Source organism: Helianthus annuus, chromosome 17, assembly GCF_002127325.2.
Source record: "Helianthus annuus cultivar XRQ/B chromosome 17, HanXRQr2.0-SUNRISE, whole genome shotgun sequence".
NCBI lineage: Eukaryota > Viridiplantae > Streptophyta > Magnoliopsida > Asterales > Asteraceae > Helianthus > Helianthus annuus.
Genome location: NC_035449.2, coordinates 97,363,413 through 97,381,826, shown reverse-complemented (window position 1 = coordinate 97,381,826; position 18,414 = coordinate 97,363,413). Strand labels below are relative to the sequence as shown.

Sequence of the window (18,414 nt, the reverse complement as noted above, 5' to 3'; positions counted from 1 at the left end):
CAGAAAGAACGAGGCTTACAGCAGCAATGGCAGTGATATCAGATGCAAGCAAATAAACAAAAAATGGAAGCCAATACTAGATGAATCTTGTTGGGCTTAATTTCGGGCCTACGGTGGAGGTTCTTCGGATCCAGCTTTGGCCCAAGAAGGTGTTGATTGTGGTTCTTCGTCTTCTTTGACAGCAAACACTGTTAACTTTTTGTGAGAATTTTGATGGATTTTGACGGTGAAAAGAGGGGGGGGGTGTGAGGTTCTTCGGATCCAGGTTTGGCCCAGGGGGCTTTTAAGAGGTTTTTTTTATTTTCTTTAATATAAATTACTTTATAATAATATAGAATGACAATTTTGCCCTTGTGAGAAATGAGGATAAAGACAAATTCAGTAAAAACATTTGACAAAATTTGACTTTTTTAAAATTTGGACTAAAATGGCAACAAAATGCAAACCTCAAGGAACCAGATTTAACAAATTTGGATTTTGGACTAAAGTGGCAAAAGTGAGCAAACCTCAGGGACCATTTTGGCTATTAACTCTTTCATTTTTGGTGCAAAGTAGGGCTGTAAACGAACCGAACATTCAGCGAACAGTTCGTGAACCGTTTGGCGGGAAGTTCGTTTATGTTCGTTTGTTTATGTTCGTTCGTTTAATAAACGAACGAACATGAACAAGAAATTTCGTTCGATTAGTTAAATGAACGAACATGAACAGAGGTCTCGTTCGTTCGATTTTGTTCGTGAACGTTCGGTAAGGTGTTCGTGAACATGTTCTTCAACATTCGTTGATTTGCGTTCGTTTATGTTCGTGTGTTTGTGTTTGTGTTTTAATTAAAGATCTTTGTACTTTCTTACATTTTATCTATACTTTTTTTATTATTAAACTTTTATTATTTTATTACCCTAACAATGATACTAGGAAACCCACTTTCTCCTTGTTTATGCATCATTTCCCTTTCATTTCTCATTATTTACATCAAGGAATACGATCGACCTCCGTTCCACAATAAGGGATTCAAGTTCGAGTGCTACTCTCTCGGCCATCTATCTTTATCCTTCGCCGCGTTCGCCAAATTTATTTGTGTTCGTTTGTGTTCGTGAACCGTTCGCGAACACGCTCATTTCCCTAGTGAACGAACACGAACATAAAATCTCGTTCGGTAAGTGTTCATAAACCGTTCGTGAACACATGTATTTCCTTAACGAACGAACATGAACAAGGGCTTGTTCGTGTTCGTTCGATTCGTTTACAGCCTTAGTGCAAAGTGATGATTTTTGTGGATAAATATTTGACGGAATCTATTGAATCTAATAAAATCGATTTACTTTAACCAAAAACATACTTAAATAATAATTTCTATGTTATATTTCATAGATTTGGAAGAATTGTGAAAAAGCATCTGAACAATATCAGTATAACAAGAATCTTAATTCATTTTTATGGTTTTCGATTGATGTAAAACACATGTAAACATTATTTTGAGCATATAGCAGCTTTATCTTTTGAATTTTTTTTTTCTTTTGACTATTATACTGATTGCCAATGCATTTTAAGTTTTTCTTCTTCGTCTATTAGTGAAAAGGTTTCCTCTTTCCCCTCAAATTTTAAAAATATCAATTTTGATCCCGGCTTTCTAAAAAGTTTATATATTATCTCTTTTGACTCCCCCAACTTTCTAATATGTGTCTGTATAAGTTCGTCTTCGTCTATACTTTACGACACGTAAATCACTTGATGTTATTAATTCGTATTTTGGTTTTACGTTTTTCTTAGTTTTCATCTGCTCGCTAGCCCGCTCCAATGCAACGGGGTCAATTCTATTCTAGTAATAATAATTATTCAAACATTGTTCCACGTCACCCCTTTCCCTCGTTTATGATCGAATTGTTTATTTACTCACTTTTCAAAATATTCGAATATATTTTAACCTTTTTATTATGGCCACGCAACTTTACATGTTTTCTTTTTCCTTTTTACTTCACTAGTTTGTGGGTTTTTTTTTTTTGTTTTTTTTTTCAGTTTTGGAAAGATGATTTGGTTTTTTCTTTTTCTTTTTTTGTTACCAAAAGGATTATAATTCAAATTTACTATCTTAAAGAAAATTAAAAACATATTCAGCTAAAACCTTTTAAATAGGGTAAATTACATTTTTTATTATTTATTTTCGTATTGTATTGCAATGGATGCCCTTTAACTTTAATAATTACAGTCACAATTCTTTATTTGGAAAACTCATTACACTGTACGTCCTTTAACACTAAACAGGTTAAAAATTTCAATTAAGTATGACATGTGTTTTACACATGAAGACATTTATGTCTTTTTACCCCAATCTGTTTATCTATTTATATATAATAGTCCATAAAACTCCTATCTCTTTTCTATCTTTGTCTCTCTCTACACCCATTCAGTGGCGGACCCAGGAAAAATTTTCATGGGGTGCGTATTTTTTAGGATTGTTTGTCTAACACTATATAACATTTTATCTCGATACGGTTCGGATTAGTTCGGGTCGGGTCATATATATATATTCTCTATGAGTTTTCGTTTTATAAAATCTGACCATAACTAATATATTTTTATTATCAATACATTTATATGAAAGTTTTTAACGGGGTGGAATTTTTTGGGATTGTTTGTCTAACACTATATAATATTTTATCTCGATACGGTTTAGATCGATTGAAATAAATTCAGGTCGGGTCATATATATAGTCTCTATGAGTTTTCATTTATAATTAAATAAAATATGATATTACATATAATAATTAAATTCATTGACAAGCTCAACTTCTGAAACAAAAATGGTTTCACAATAAACGAAAAAATAATTAATATCATTGTGAAGTAAATATTTAATAAAAATAAGCTAGAATGAGAAATAAGCCAAATTTAGATGTCTTGTCACTCTTCTATCTTTCTCACCGTACACCAAACAATGATTGAAAAAACGCTTATACTTTAAATTTGTTACAATTTTACCATCTTCTTCACCTCACACTTTATACTTACCTGCTACAAGTCATCGCCGGCCGGAAAATGCAATGCTATTAATATTCACTATTGTCTCACTTTCAACACTCAATAAGATTCAACGAGTTTAAGGGGTGCGACTGCAAAATTTCAAGGGGTGCGCTTGGGATTTTTACACTCGTATTACACTAAAAATACAAATTTTAAGGGGGGCGGCCGCCCACCCACGGCATACAGTAGGTCCGCCCCTGCACCCATTATCAGGTCATCACCATTATCATCATCATAACCATCAACATTCATCATCGACTCACCAATAACCATCATAACCACAACCATCAACCATCATCAGCATCGGACCGAAACACCACCACCAGAATGCAATCTTGCCAGTGGCGAAGCTTGAGATTTCCGACGGGGGGTCGAAAAACGTATATACCCAAAAAATTCTATAGAACCAGGGGGTCGAAAACGTATATACCCAAAAATTTCTATAAAAAAACACATATATTACACTACTGAGCGAAAAGTTCACGGGGCCGGGCGCCCCCCGGCCCCTTAATAGCTGTGCCACTGAATCTCGTTGCTCCGATTTGAAACCCTAGGCTAGGGTGACGGTTCAATCGTCGACGGATGACGTAACGACTCTATGATGGTTGTGTAGAAACCTACCCAAGAAAGCATATACGACTCCTATACATATACAAGTTGCATATTAGGTTTCAAAAGTTATAGGTCTATAAATTTTCATTCTATGAGTTACAGATATAGAAAGAGGAAGAAATTATATAAGAAAATGCGAAAATGTGAATGTGTGTTCGGTGTGTATTGATTCATATATAGGAAGTTTATATAAGAAGACAAAGAATAGTGGGACGAAGATTTGGGGATTTTTTTGAACTGTAATCAAGAACCTATAGATACAGCTTCTTCATGTTAAATTGACTTTTATTTTTGACTTTTTTGTTAGTCTGTAGGAGGCCATTGCAAGATACTACCGTTTTATATGGAATTTGTTTTATGTAGAGCACATCCAAATAGGGCTGTAAACGAACCGAACGTTCAGCGAACAGTTCATGAACCGTTCGGCGGGAAGTTCGTTTATGTTCGTTTGTTTAATAAACGAACGAACATGAACAAGAAATTTCGTTCGATTAGTTAAATGAACGAACATGAACAGAGGTCTCGTTCGTTCGATTGTGTTCGTGAACGTTCGGTAAGGTGTTCGTGAACATGTTCATGAACATTCGTTGATTTGTGTTCGTTTATGTTCGTATATTCGTGTTTTAATTGAAGATCTTTGTACTTTTTTATATTTTATTTGTACTTTTTATATTATTAAACTTTTATTTATTTTATTATCCTAACAATTAATCTAGGAAACCCACTTTCACCTTGTTTATGCATCATTTCCCTTTCATTTCTCATTATTTACATCAGCGAATACGATCGACCCCCGTTCCACAATAAGGGATTCAAGTTCGAGTGCTACTCTCTGGGCCATCTATCTTTATCCTTCGTCGCGTTCGCCAAATTTATTTGTGTTTGTTTGTGTTCGTGAACTGTTCGCGAACACGTTCATTTCCTTAATGAACGAACACGAACATAAAATCTCGTTCGGTAAGTGTTCATGAACCGTTCATGAACACATTTATTTCCTTAATGAACGAACACGAACAAGGTCTTGTTCGTGTTCGTTCGGTTCGTTTACAGCCCTACATCCTAATCCCTTTCATCTACTTATTCTTTTTATTATTTTTATTTTATTTTTTGAGGTTAGGTTATATAATGTAATATATTATATTGTGCATTGTAATATACAGCCAAATAATGGCTAAAAGGGGGAAATTTTATGAAATCACTCTCTGTTTTGGGATTTGTTCAATCTGGATGAAATTGAGGTTGATTTGATGAAGAAAGTGAGGAATTTGTAGGTTGGAAACAGAGGAATTGTGATGATTGGAAGTTGGATTCGTCGGTGGTGGTGGAGGATTTTAATGGTTTTTATAAATGGTGGTGGTGGTGGTGGAGAGAGAGAGAGAGGGGAGGTTTATTTGCTTAAATATATTAGTCAAATTACTAACCTACCCTCATGTGCAAAGTACATGTCATGTTTAACTGAAATTTTTAACCTGGTTAATGCTGAAGGACATACAGTGCAATGAGTTTTCCAAATACAGGATTAGGGCCGACCCTGAAAATTCATGTACCCTGTTCGTGCTCGGAAAAACGTGCCCTTATGCCTTAACGAAATTGGGTATTAGGCTCATTAAAGGTTTAAACCTAATGGCAATGAGCTAATAAACTAATCTAAACCATAAAAATAGTTCTGTAAGTGGGTCAATGTTGATGTTTGTATGAGTATACCCTATTAATTTATTTTTTTACATTATATATCGGATTTTTTTAAATAACGTGCCCTTTGAAGTATCAGGCCTTGGCTGGTGGTCCTCCCTGCCCACCCTAAGGGTCAGCCATATACAGGATTATAAGTATAATTATTGAAATTAAAAGGCATCAATTGCAATTCGATACAAACGTAAAGGACGAAAAATGTAATATACCCTTTTAAATATTAGATGGATCATGCTAATCACACACAGCCAAAATAATTTTCACACCCCTAAGCGCTCCGCTTTGGCCATAGCGCGGCGCTTAGGGCGACAAAAGGTGATACGAGGTTTCGAATGACTGACTGAGTGACAGACTGACAGACATAAAGCTTCCTAGGTTTCAGTCGTCCCGTGAACCCTAAGCGCCACGCTTTGGCCATAGCGCGGCGCTTCGATCCCAAATTCTGGCTTTAAATCACTGGCCAGACAACAGATTCATCACTCGAATTGTTTTCTGTCGATCTTCTTTGCTCTATTAGTTAAATTTTTTGAAAAAACGATGTCGTGGTTCAGTAACTATCTTTTCGGTGATTATTCTGACGAGTCGGTTGTTCCTGATTCTTACGAGGGGACCGCTATTTCTGACTCGTTTGAGAAACCGGTGTCGTCCAACTTGAGGGAGACAGAGGTTGTATCTGGCATTCGTTATCGTGATAACACGGTGCAGCTGGATTTGAATACCCCTGTGGAGGACCCTTACGCACAACAAGGTTATTCGAATTTCGGTTACGGTGGCGAGTATAGCTTTGTACAGCAGGAGTGTTATCCAAACGAAAGTTACGGTTGTCAACAAGGTTATTCGAATTTCGGTTACGGTGGCGAGCAAAGCTTTGTACAGCAGGAGTGTTATCCAAACTAGAGTTACGGTTGTGAACAGAGCTTTGAACATCAAGTCTATTCGAATCTCGGTGACGATGGTGAGCCGGAGGATGTGTCTGTTGACGAGGAAGGTTGTTACCCGGTTACATTTTCGTTTGATACAACGCAGACCTTTTCGTCACGTAAAGAGTTGGTGCGTTGGGTACAAGACACGGCAAAAGACAATGGTTACCTCATTGTGACAAAGAGGTCGAATAAAAGAGGAGAGAATTACAAGATTTGGTTTCAATGTACTTTTGGTGGGGAGCATAAGAGTGTAGCTACACAGAGGAAAACGGGTAGCAAGAAAATAGGCTGCCCGTTCGAGATGATCGGGTTTTCGGAATCATCCGGAAGTGTTTGGAGGATCGAGGTGACGAAGGCGAAGCATAACCACACTCCTATTGAAAACTTCGAGGGTCACGCGTATGCGAGAAGGCTTTCTTCGGAGGACAAAAAACTGGTTAAGGAGTTGGCAGAGCAAGATATTCGCAACCAAAGTATTTGGCGAACGCTGACAAAAAACAATCCGGCTAGAAAGCTTATTCCGAAAGATATACACAACGCTGTTCAGAAGATCAACGCCGAAAAAAATGTCGGTAAGTCTCCGATGCAAAAACTTGAAAACATTCTTATCGAAAAAAATTACACTTATTACATGCGCACGAATGAGATATCGAACGAAGTTGAAGACGTCTTCTTTGTTCACGAAAAATCATTCACTATGTGGTGTGCCTTCCCGCATGTGCTAATGATTGACGCCACATACAAAACGAACATGTACAACCAGCCATTTGTTCAGGTCGTAGGCATGACGTCGACAAACAAATCGTTTACGGCTGCTTGTGCTGTAATTTCCGCCGAGAAGTCAGAGAACTACCTATGGGTGTTGCAGAGGATCAAGTCTATGCTTGCAGGATGTATGGAACCGCGCATGATTTTAACAGACAGGGATTTTGCGCTAATGAACGCATGTGAACAAGTTTTTCCAAAAGTGCATAAGTATCTTTGTCGGTTCCATATTCAACAAAATATTAATAAGAACAGCAAGAAGAAATTCTCTGACAAGGAGTGGAAAGAATTCGTACGTACATTTTGGACATTGTGCGAGTCCACGACCGAGGAAATATACATGTATAACTTGGAAAACTTTGAAGCACAGCTGAAAGAAGCTGACCGTGAACGTGAGTATTTCTTACATAATTATGTTCAAATTTTATATAATAACAAAAACTGACTATTTACGTTTTTTAATTTTAGAGGTTTATGATTATATGAAGAAATCCTGGTTGGATCCGTACCGTGAAAAGTTTGTATCTTGCTGGATTAACCAAACTATCAACTTTCGCCAGACTACGACCAACAGGGTTGAGAGCATGCATGCAACATTAAAAAGTCACTTTCCAAGTCATCGCAACACACTGGATAAACTTGTACTGTATGTTGATCATGTTGTTGCTAAACAATACGCCGAGATTAGAAGTACCTTTGAAACAAGCCTCCGAAAAGTGATGACGCACCACAAGAAGCAGCCCATGCTTGCATATATTCTCAGAAAGGTTTCAATATATGCGATTGAGCTTTTGAGTATGGAACTAAAGCGTAAGGAAGACGGGTTGAGAGCCTACGGTGCAAGCTGTGGTTGCCAACTTTTTACCAGCTGTGGTTTGCCATGTGCCTGTCATTTGGAAAAGTTGGAAAATAAAGGTAATTATTATTTTTGAACTTTCTCGTTATGATTTTGCCACCTAATTTGTTTTCATCCACAGGTCAGCAAATCCGGATCACACACATAGACGTGTTTTGGAAGAAGCTTGACTTCAAGCCTGCAAGGAATAAAATAGAGGATATTGATGTAGACGCGGAATTTGAAAAATTTAAAAAACAGATCGATCCAACACCCCCTCAAGTGAATAGGAGCTTCTTTGAAAAGTTTCAGCAAATCCTCAATCCAGGGAACAGTAACAAAAAACCTCCTGCTGTTTTGAAGAAAACTCGTGGTCGACCAACATTGAAAAGGCAGGAAGAAAGAAAGGTTGAAGCTGCTAGACAAAGCTCTTACAATCCGTCAGAAGAAACTTGGGTCGATGCCTCAGACGATCTTCCCCGTCACAGCTCGTACATATCAGCCGAAGATTCTTGCAGAGGAAAGAATACCAAACCGCTCAACCTACACCCTGATTTCCCGAATATCAAGCTCGGTCCTAAGACGGATATAGCGATCCGCAACTACGCATCTCAGATTCCCAACGTGATCCATCCATACATCGTTAAAATAAAGGACGTGAAACCAGATGGTCATTGTGGATTTAGATCGGTGGCTGTTGGGTTAGGATTGAAACAAAATTCATATTTGAAGATCCGGGAACAGCTTCTAAAGGAGTTATGTATGCACGAATCGCTTTGGAGGCAGGTTTTCGATCCGGAAAATGTAGGACATTATGATGCGCTGGTTAAACGGATCGATTTTCAGGGGGTGGGACGAGCAGGTATCGAAAATTACATGTCGATGCCTGAGACGGGGTTTCTTATTGCCTAACGATACGGTGTGATTGTTCACACCTTCGACATTCGTGGGAGCGATACAATTTTCCCTATGCTGGGCGGCCCAAACGAAGCTGAGGAACCTCACCTGGTAGTTGCGGTTGTGTTCGTCGACAAGGGGCATTTCATACATGTAGAGCTTGAAGGTTGTTATCCAATGCCTCCCCCAAACCTACTCTGGACATCGAACAGAACAGAGCGCGCAGCAGGCTGACATACATTATACAGGGATCAGATCGACACGTACGAAATGCTTACGTATCGTGCCCCCGACCTTAATGCAATCCCATATGTTCACGATGTATCTTAAATGTGTTTAATAATAATCACGTTTGTGTTTGTGTATCTTAAATGTGTTTAATAATAACCACGTTTGTGTTTGTTCAATATACGCGTTACATCACGTTAAAAACCGAATGTCACCGACACGACCCAATCGGATTCAATACGCACTTGTACGACCCGAAATGACAATATACATCATAATACTGCAATTAATGAAAAAATAAGTCATGTTCATGTACGGTAGGCGGCTGTTACACATAACACTTCTCACAGGAGTACTTGTGATTTCAAACCTAAATGACACGAGATAACGGAATAAGACATCACACGTAACCGATTTGATCCGAAACTTGCCGTATAGTCCATATATATTAAAAAATGATGTATAAAAGAAAAAACGGCAAATTTAGACTATTTATTGGCCCGTTTGTTAATTAAATACAATTTTAAAAAATTTAAAAAAACACCAAAACGCCCCGCTATGCCCATAACGCAGCGTTTTGGGACCAAAGCGCCGCGCTATGGCCATAGTGGGGCGCTTTGGTCCCTCGTTATACCCTGAAGCGGGGCATCTTCCCCCTCACTTCACCCAAACAACAAAAAACACACACAAAGTGCGATTTACACACACTCGAGCCATTTTCGTTGATTTTCCGAGCTTTTCAGCCGCATAAAGGTTAGATCTAAAGCCCTTAATCTTTCGTGTATCATTTCATTCAATTTTATGGCTTGATTGTTGTTGTTTTGAGGTTGATCCGCTGCCATTTTGGCTTCTGTTCTTCAGAATGAAGAACCAAAGCGCCGCGCCGAGGCCATAGCGGGGCGCTTTGGTTCATGTTGATTTTTTTTTTAATTTGTTTTATTAAATAATCTGTTTAATTATTATTATTAGTTTATTAATTTTAATAATTATTTGTTTAATTATTATTATTTGTTTAATTATTATTATTTAATTATTATTTGTTTAATAATTATTATTTGTTTATTTATTATTATTTAATTATTATTTGTTTAATAATTATTATTTGTTTATTTATTATTAGTTTATTAATATTTGTTTAATAACTATTTGTTTATTTATTATTATTTAATTATTATTTGTTTAATTATTATTATTTGTTTAATTATTATTATTTAATTATTATTTGTTTAATAATTATTATTTGTTTATTTATTATTATTTAATTATTATTTGTTTAATAATTATTATTTTATTATTATTTGTTTATTTATTATTTGTTTAATTATTAATATTTGTTTAATTGATCAACGTGCAGGGATGGATTTATCCGATGAGGAGATTGAGCATATTGGTGAGGGATTGGTGGGGGACGAGGAGGAGCCGGCATGTCCGTATCTTCAGTTTCCGGTGGGGTCGCGGGCGAGGGGGAGATGCGCTAGGTTGCGCACCATACCGATTGGGGAGCACGTAGGCATAGACTGGGAGCTGCTATCTACCGTGGGGGAGATCGAGCGGGCGCGTGACATAGTTGGGCTAGATACTCCCTGGTCGCGCCTATTTGAGTTAGCGATGGAGGACTCGTACCCTGAGCTTACGTACGAGTTTTGCTCTACGTTTACATACGCGCCGCATCCGGCGGATTACGTGGAGGACCCTTTATTTCCGGTACACGAGGTTACATTCCGTCTGGCCGGTCAGCAGTTTGAGATGAGTGTGCGGGAGTTTGCTGTCCACACAGGTTTGTACACTGAGCCTGAGCTTGATACTGATTTATATACGCAGGCTGTTACGATGATGGACAGGCAGACGCTTATTAGTTTCTGGAGGGCCATTTCCAGGGTTCCCTTTGGGAAATCCTGGCAAAAGGCCACCACCATTGTAGATCCCTTGTACCGATACCTGCACCAGGTGATTGCGTCGACTATCGTGCCGCGGGGTTCCAGCAAGGAGAATGTCAACCTTAGTGACCTTTTCTTTCTTTACTGCCTACTACGCCGCCAGCCCTGCGATCTAGCAGCCAGCCTGGCAGAGTACTTTGCTACTGCATACCACCGGCAGCTCCGCGGGTATCTTCACACTGGCTCGTTTATCACCGCCATTGCACGAGCGCTAGGGATCGTGCCCGAGCTAGATCCGCTACTGTCCGATCCGGTCCCGTCATCTAGGTTGGGCCGCGCGTCAGTATACGCTATGCAGATCACCCGTACCTTTGATGTCGGTCTGCGGTTCAGGGGTGCTGACGGGCTGATTTATCAGCCAGTGGAGTTGCCGGAGGTCATCCCGGTTGTTATTGAGGTGAGGCCTGGGATCTTAGCCCCTCCTGATGTTCAGCAGACCGCTCGGCGGGCTCAGCGACGGGCTCTGGGCATCGATGAGCCTGAGGATCAGCCTGAGGGTCAGGCTCAGGCTCAGGCTCAGGCTCAGCCTCAGCCTCAGCCTCAGCCTCAGGCTCAGGATGATCCGGCGCAGGAGGACCGGGTCGAGGAGGTCCACGTACCACCAGTTGAGCCAGCTCCTGAGCCTCCACAGTACCCGCAGCACGTTTACGCTGACCTACCTCCGGTAGCGCGTGAGGTGGCTCGGGACTTCGACCGGCGCCTCAGACGTCAGGGCGCTCTCATTGACTGGATGGTCCAGACGCTCGTTGAGCTACGAGAGCTCGCTGCGTTGCCTCCACGTCCCCTCCCACCGTCCCCACCGCACGAGGATTAGTACATTTAGTTTGTTTGTTTAGTGTTTTGTTATGTATTATGTACTCAGTTGTACCTTTTTGTTGTGTATTGTATGTACAAACTGATATATATATATATATTGCAGTTAATCTTCTATTTACATCACGTTTAATTCTTATGGCTTTCTGTATATTTTATTTAACGTGTTCGTTTTATTTAACGCTCGTTGAACTTATGTTATACACCTTCTATAAAAATAATGACGTAACGACGTAATTATAACGGCAAATTTAATAAAATAAAATAAACAACGTTTTAATTCAAAAAAGGCAACATTCAATCATTCAAAAACAAATAACGTGTTCGTTTTATTTAACGCTCGTTGAACTTGAACTTATGTTATACACCTTCTGTAAAAATAATGACGTAACGACGTAATTATAACGGCAAATTTAATAAAATAAAATAAACAACGTTTTAATTCAAAAAAGGCAACATTCAATCATTCAAAAACAAATTCCCATTCACAACGGCAAATCTCACATAAAATTTTTTTACTACAAAAATCTCTACCATACTAATTCAACCAAAAATCCCTACCAAACTAACCCACATCAACCCAAATAAACCCCAACCCAAGCTGTTTGTCTTTTTTGCACATCCAAAGCGCCTCGCTATGGCCAAAGCGGGGCGCTTTGGCTTTGGTCAACAGACAAGGACTAGTCAGTCCTTGTCTGTTGACCAAAGCCAAAGCGCCCCGCTTTGGCCATAGCGAGGCGCTTTGGATGTGCAAAAAGACAAACAGCGTGTGCGAATAGACCCAGCCTGCTTTTTTCCTTTTACTTTAAGTGATTCTCAAAATTTTGTCCTTTTTACTGAATTACCGGAAGAGTAAATTTTGTACATCAAATATTCCAACTAAGTCGTGTGTAATAAATAGTAAGATTGACATTTTTTGACATGATTCCAGATTTCCTGTCAAGGACTCAACACACCCTCTGGGTCAAAACAATGAGTTACTTTTTTTGCTTGACACCACAAGACGAATTAAGTTGGATGAACCCGACATGAAATAAAAATTGGATCGACGAGTCCCACCTAAATTGACAACATTTCACAAAACAATGGGCCATGAAACATATGTCAGATGGTGATATCAAGTTCTCAACTTTAGATGTACATAACTTTTGAATAAATTTTGATCAAAAGTGAAGTTACAAACACGAAGCCAACCCTCATAAAGGTTTTGATGGGGCGGACATATAAAACACATCTGTTTGATCTAAAATTTATCATTTAAAACCCTTAATTAGTGGTTATCTATCAATTTTCTTTACAGACGGATTTACAGTATATAACGAACTTATCTTTTGAAAAAGGCTAAAATATGAAACTATTTTGATTTGAACTTTTGGATTGTTTTGGGATAGAATCAAATCAAGGCTAGATGATGACAAGAAAAACCTAGAAAAGGTGTTAGAAGGATATGGGAGTCGAAATAAAATACTGCTACTTGTTCATCATGAAAAGATTTTAGAACATATAGTCTCTTTTTGACATAAAAAAATATTGAATGTTTTAGAACATATAGTCTTTTTGACATAGAAAAAGTGATGAGCTGGTTCTCATGGCCACGTAACCCCACCAATTGTTTGTGGGACCCATACGGTTTGTTGTTTGCCTAACCTGGCCGCATACTCCTAGATTTTAATGTATAACTATAAATTCATATATGATACATATTTTTATTAATTAATAGATTGATCCCAACTTGTTACGAAACCGACAAAACAAAAACCTGTTTAAATAGAGGTGATTTACGCAATTCTCGGTTGAAAGAGCAAAGCCTCGATCTCCATCTCTCTTAACTGATCCTACTACTACTACCAATCATCTCTATTTCTTCAACATGACACCTCCAAATAATTTCAATCATGGACCAAAACCCACTTCCGTAATCACTTTCTTTGTTCAATAACCACTCGCAATTTCCATTCCATGGATTTCCCTCTTACACCATCAGAGGAGTATGTGCTAAAAGAAATGATGATGATGAGAGAGGCTTATGGTCGAACCACGTCGTCTTCTTCTTCTTCACTGGTGTTGGATAGTGAGAAGGGTGAGATTGTGAGGGCATTGGTGAGACCTGGAGCTTTTCATCATAATTATCATCATCTGGTTAATCACAAAGCAGATAAGGCTTCAATGGCCTTGAGGAATCATAGTGAAGCGGAACGACGTCGTAGAGAGAGGATTAATGGACATTTATCTGTGCTTCGTAGTCTTCTTCCGGGTACTGCCAAGGTTAGTTGCTTATTTTTAGTATTTGATTCATTATTAGTTTGTTTCATATGGTCTTGTTTGGTTATTTGGGGCAGTAGCCATGACTGCAATTTGACTTTTTAGGTCAAAGTTCTTGCAGTGAAAAGTCAAAATATATTATGGATTTTTCTCCAATTTAATTCATTTAGACGTGGCTACTTCTGGTAAGTGTTAAGGAGTACTAACTAATTTTCATGTTTTTTTTTTTTTTTTTTTTTTTAATATATTGGTTTCATTATCAAATTTGTCTAACAAAAGACACTGTGCATCTGTTTTCTTGAAACCAAATGGTGGGAAAATAAGGTTTTGTGTTTTTGTTAAGATACAATCTAGAGGAATCATTATAAATTTGGGGATGCTAAGAGATGATTTTCAAAGTTATTATTCGGACTTGAAGAATACGATCATTGCTTTGACCTTATGTAATCAGAAAAACACAACCATCGTGTTTTTGTTAAGCCCAAATTAAAAACTGAAATTTGCCACCTAATTATGAAATTGTCTTCCTAAATTAAAGACATGAGTTACTCAAATTAAAGATTCACTTGTTGTTACGCATAATACTTAAAATAAATCGAAATAGTGAATATTGGGAAATACCGTCCGTATCGAAATTGGGGCTCTAGTTGACGAAATTCAGGTCCGACAGTTAGGACAAACAGCCTATTGTTGTTTGCCACATGATCTGGCTCGTCGAGACCATTCCATGAGTTACTTATGGTCCCTTTAATTCCACACGTAGACCAAGTTGTAAGTTATGCTCTTTTTGTATTGGGCCCTTTTTTAGCCTGTTTGCCTTGTCCAACTAACTAGTCCATGTATGAGCCTAGTAGCCACTGGATTCCTGGATCCGTATCAGGTTTAGTTCAACAGCTTACTTTAACATCTTTTCGACTAATTAATACCAATTTTATTTCATTGACAACGCAAGTGATTTAATGATTTTTTATATAAGTGCACAATAGAGTGGTAGATGTAGTTTTTTCATGCTTGTTTGATACCATCATGCGAATACGAGTCACAATAGTTAGTTTAGATTGTTTGGTAAATCTTAGTTGCGATAATGATACATAGACGGGTCAAAAATAACAAGTTTAGAGCGTAGGTAAGAAGCTGCTACAAGAAAACTTGATTTGATGCTTTACTAACATGGATAGCTAGTTAACCTCTCAAAGTCAACTAACATATTATTTGACCATTTCCATATCAAAGCCGTAGAAAGTCAAACATGTTGAATGAATCAAATTCGATATATACGAAATCATTTTATTTAGAAAAATAGATTGTTATTGAAACATGCAATGCAGTCTTTGAAAGAAGAGTTTACACAATTATATTTATAATAACAAAATTAAAAGTTTTGACATAAAGTGCTTTGGGCCATTTAAACCTGTTTATTCCCACACTAAAAGTTACCTGTTTTGACCCGTTAAGAAGGGTTGGAAATTCGTTTGTGTTAAGGTTGTGGGTTGGTTCCACACTTCCACCCAATGCAAACAAGACTCATGTAGTTAATCTTGTAGAAAAACACAACTCTAACCCAAACATGACTAGTGTAACTCTTATCTAAATCGGTCAAAAGGACCGGCAGGTTTAGCTCCTAACATTTTTATTTTCTTTAATTTTAATTTTAAACCTGTTGCGGGTCAGCCTAGTTATCCATAAGACCACAACCCAACCCAACCCAACACAACCCGAACACATACAGTTTATTAAAAGGGTTGGGTGAGTTGACCCATTTAAGACCTAACGCATTTAGACCCAGCCCTAACCGGTTCATTTTGGTCTGGGGCGTTACCCAACCTCCCTCATCCTCTCTTTTGCTACCCGAACATAATTTTAGTCAGCATTTTATGTTTTCCCCCTTAATTAAAAAATTGTAAAGCAAAGAAAACATAGCTGAGTTAGTTACCTTTCTTATGAACAAACAGATGGACAAAGCGTCGTTACTTGCGGAAGTCATCTCGAATTTGAAGCAATTAAGGAAGACTGCAACAAAAGCCACTAAAGACGTTCTTATCCCGATGGATATCGATGAAGTAAAAGTTGAACAACAAGATGATAACAGTCTAGATGAATCATCATATTCCATACGAGCATCTCTCTGTTGTGAGTATAAACACGAGGTTTTATCCGACTTAAAAGAAGCTCTTGATGGTCTCAACTTAAAAACAATTCGTACAGAAATCGCGACATTAGGAAGCAGGATGATGAATCTTTTTGTAATTACGGGTAGCAAAGATGATGTAAACATCAAAGATATCGTGAGTTCGATTCATCAGGCACTCAAATCGGTTCTTGATAAATTCTATGCTTCACAAGAGTTTTCTGAAAGTAATTCTCTTTCAAACAAAAGACGGAGGGTGTCATTTTTTACGCCCTCTAACTCGTCTTCTTTAGGGGACTTCTGGTAAATGAGGTGTTTATATGTTTTGGCCTGAACTCGTTAGACCAGACCCACCTGCCTGTTTCGCCAGGTGCATACAAAATCATTTTACATATTCCATTTCTGATGCATAATTTGTATGCCAAACATGTTGTTGCTACAAGTTTATTGTAGATAATAAAAATCTATATGTGCTTTTTGTTCCTATTTTCATGATAAAAGTTATCTTGTATGGATCTTATCTTGTTATGATTGATTGTTTCTTAGTACTCAAGGGGTGTGTTTAGATGTGCCTTCGGCTGTTTGGTTGTTCGTGATGGCCAGCAGCTTAGTAATTGCATCTAGGATAACCCGAAATAGGACAAACTACAGCAACAATCCTCTGAGATATAGAATTCACCACCCAAAGGTTACGCTGGGCAGTTCTAATCTGAGGATTCTCGATACAGACCTCAAACCAGCTTCCAAAATCACCTCCTAATTCTGCCAATAACTAGGATAGCAATGGAAAAAAATACTCTAGATAAAGAAATTAGGGTAATTCAAATCTACCCCTTCTTCATTCACGTATTGGCAATTCATACTGATGAAAAGGAAATAGTTAAGGAAATTGAATAACAGCTGAGAAAAGTTCAAATAAAATATCATGGAAATAAAATAAAGAAATTAGGGAAACAAAATTTTCAGCTCTATGTAGAGAGCGTGGGTGTGATAAGACCATATCTGCGACTAATCATCAGCTGGATTTGACTAAACCATGCTGAACCACATATGCCCAAATTGACTCGGATCTAGAATCGGGTCAAGGGGCCGGTACGGGTCAGGTGCTGCAGCAATCGGGTCTGGTTCCTCTGGCCCTCTCCTATCATCCTCTCTTTCTTCAAAAAAGTTTGCCTCCAAACATGGAATGGGTCCATCAGGATCATTATAGGGTTGTAAGTCAGTTACCTGGCATTCCTGGAAGGTCGACTTTGAAGACGTTATCATTGACCTTGGTGAGAATCTTGAATGGACCATTAGACCTGGGGCTAAGCTTGGAACGATATGCTTGGTCGGATATCGCTCCTTGCGATAATGCACCTATACAAGATCACCTGGCTGAAACAGGATGTGTTTGCGTCCTTTATCCCGACAGTGCTTGAGGAGTTCATTTGTCTTTGTAATTTTCTCCTGTATTTGCTGATGTAAAGCTTTAATATCAGCAACTCTATCACTAGCCTCCTGATTGAACTTGGAGGTTGTGTTAAGGACGACGAGGTCAAGTGGCGTTTTAGGGTTCAAGTCGTAGACGACCATGAAAGGGCTAATGCCTGTAGTTTTGTTGGGAGTCCTATTATAAGGAACTCAGCATGTGGCAACATTTCCTCCCGCTATTTCAGATTAGTCTTGATGAGAGCCCTGAGCAAGGATTTGAGTGTACGATTGGTAACCTCTGTTTGCCCATCAGTTTGTGGGCGACTTGTGGTACTAAATTTCAGCTTAGTACCCAATTTTCTCCATAGAGTCAGCCGGAAGTCACTAACCATGGATCGTGGAATTCTGTGAAGACGAACTATCTCCTTGAAATAGAGGTTAGCTATTTGGACAACATCATGAGTGGTATGACATGCAATGAAATGGGCCATTTTAGAGAAGCGGTCTACCACCATCATAGTGGAATCCTTTTGGCTGCGTGTATGGGGTAAACCGATGACAAAGTCGATACTAACATCGTATAGGCAACGGCATGAATAATCCATCAGGTAGAGAGTGTGACTCTTGGCTCGGTGGCACTGTAAACGTCGGGCAAAGTGTTCCACATCTCGAACCAATTTGGGCCAAAAAATCTAACAGCAGCAAGAAAGAAAAAAAAATAGTGCTCGTCTTCCCAGCCAACGATTTATTTGAACCAAATCCATCTATTCGACGCCGCTTTTGACCCATAGGATCCGCTGAGCTCATAAATATATTAAAACAAATTTTTATAAAAATATGTAACACTTCTAATGTTACATATGAGTTGTCTTGTAAAAGCTTCCCACACAT

General features: G+C 38.4%; 1 protein-coding gene across 1 annotated transcript; it reads left to right on the top strand.

Moving 5' to 3' along the window:
* The first annotated feature begins 13,474 nt into the window (after positions 1-13,474).
* On the top strand, positions 13,475-16,599 carry LOC110920913 (transcription factor bHLH30). Its single transcript, XM_022165149.2, has 2 exons — positions 13,475-13,985; positions 15,935-16,599. Exons 1-2 carry the CDS (start codon positions 13,680-13,682, stop codon positions 16,415-16,417), a joined length of 789 nt encoding a protein of 262 aa, XP_022020841.1. The 5' UTR covers positions 13,475-13,679; the 3' UTR covers positions 16,418-16,599.
* The last annotated feature ends 1,815 nt before the right edge of the window (positions 16,600-18,414 follow it).

Bases quoted from the DNA above. Each gene is read 5' to 3' on its own strand.
- LOC110920913 (XM_022165149.2), top strand. From the start codon at position 13,680: ATGGATTTCCCTCTTACACCATCAGAGGAGTATGTGCTAAAAGAAATG. The intron at 13,986-15,934 runs GTTAGTTGCTTA...ATGAACAAACAG, and splicing joins TTCTTCCGGGTACTGCCAAG to ATGGACAAAGCGTCGTTACT.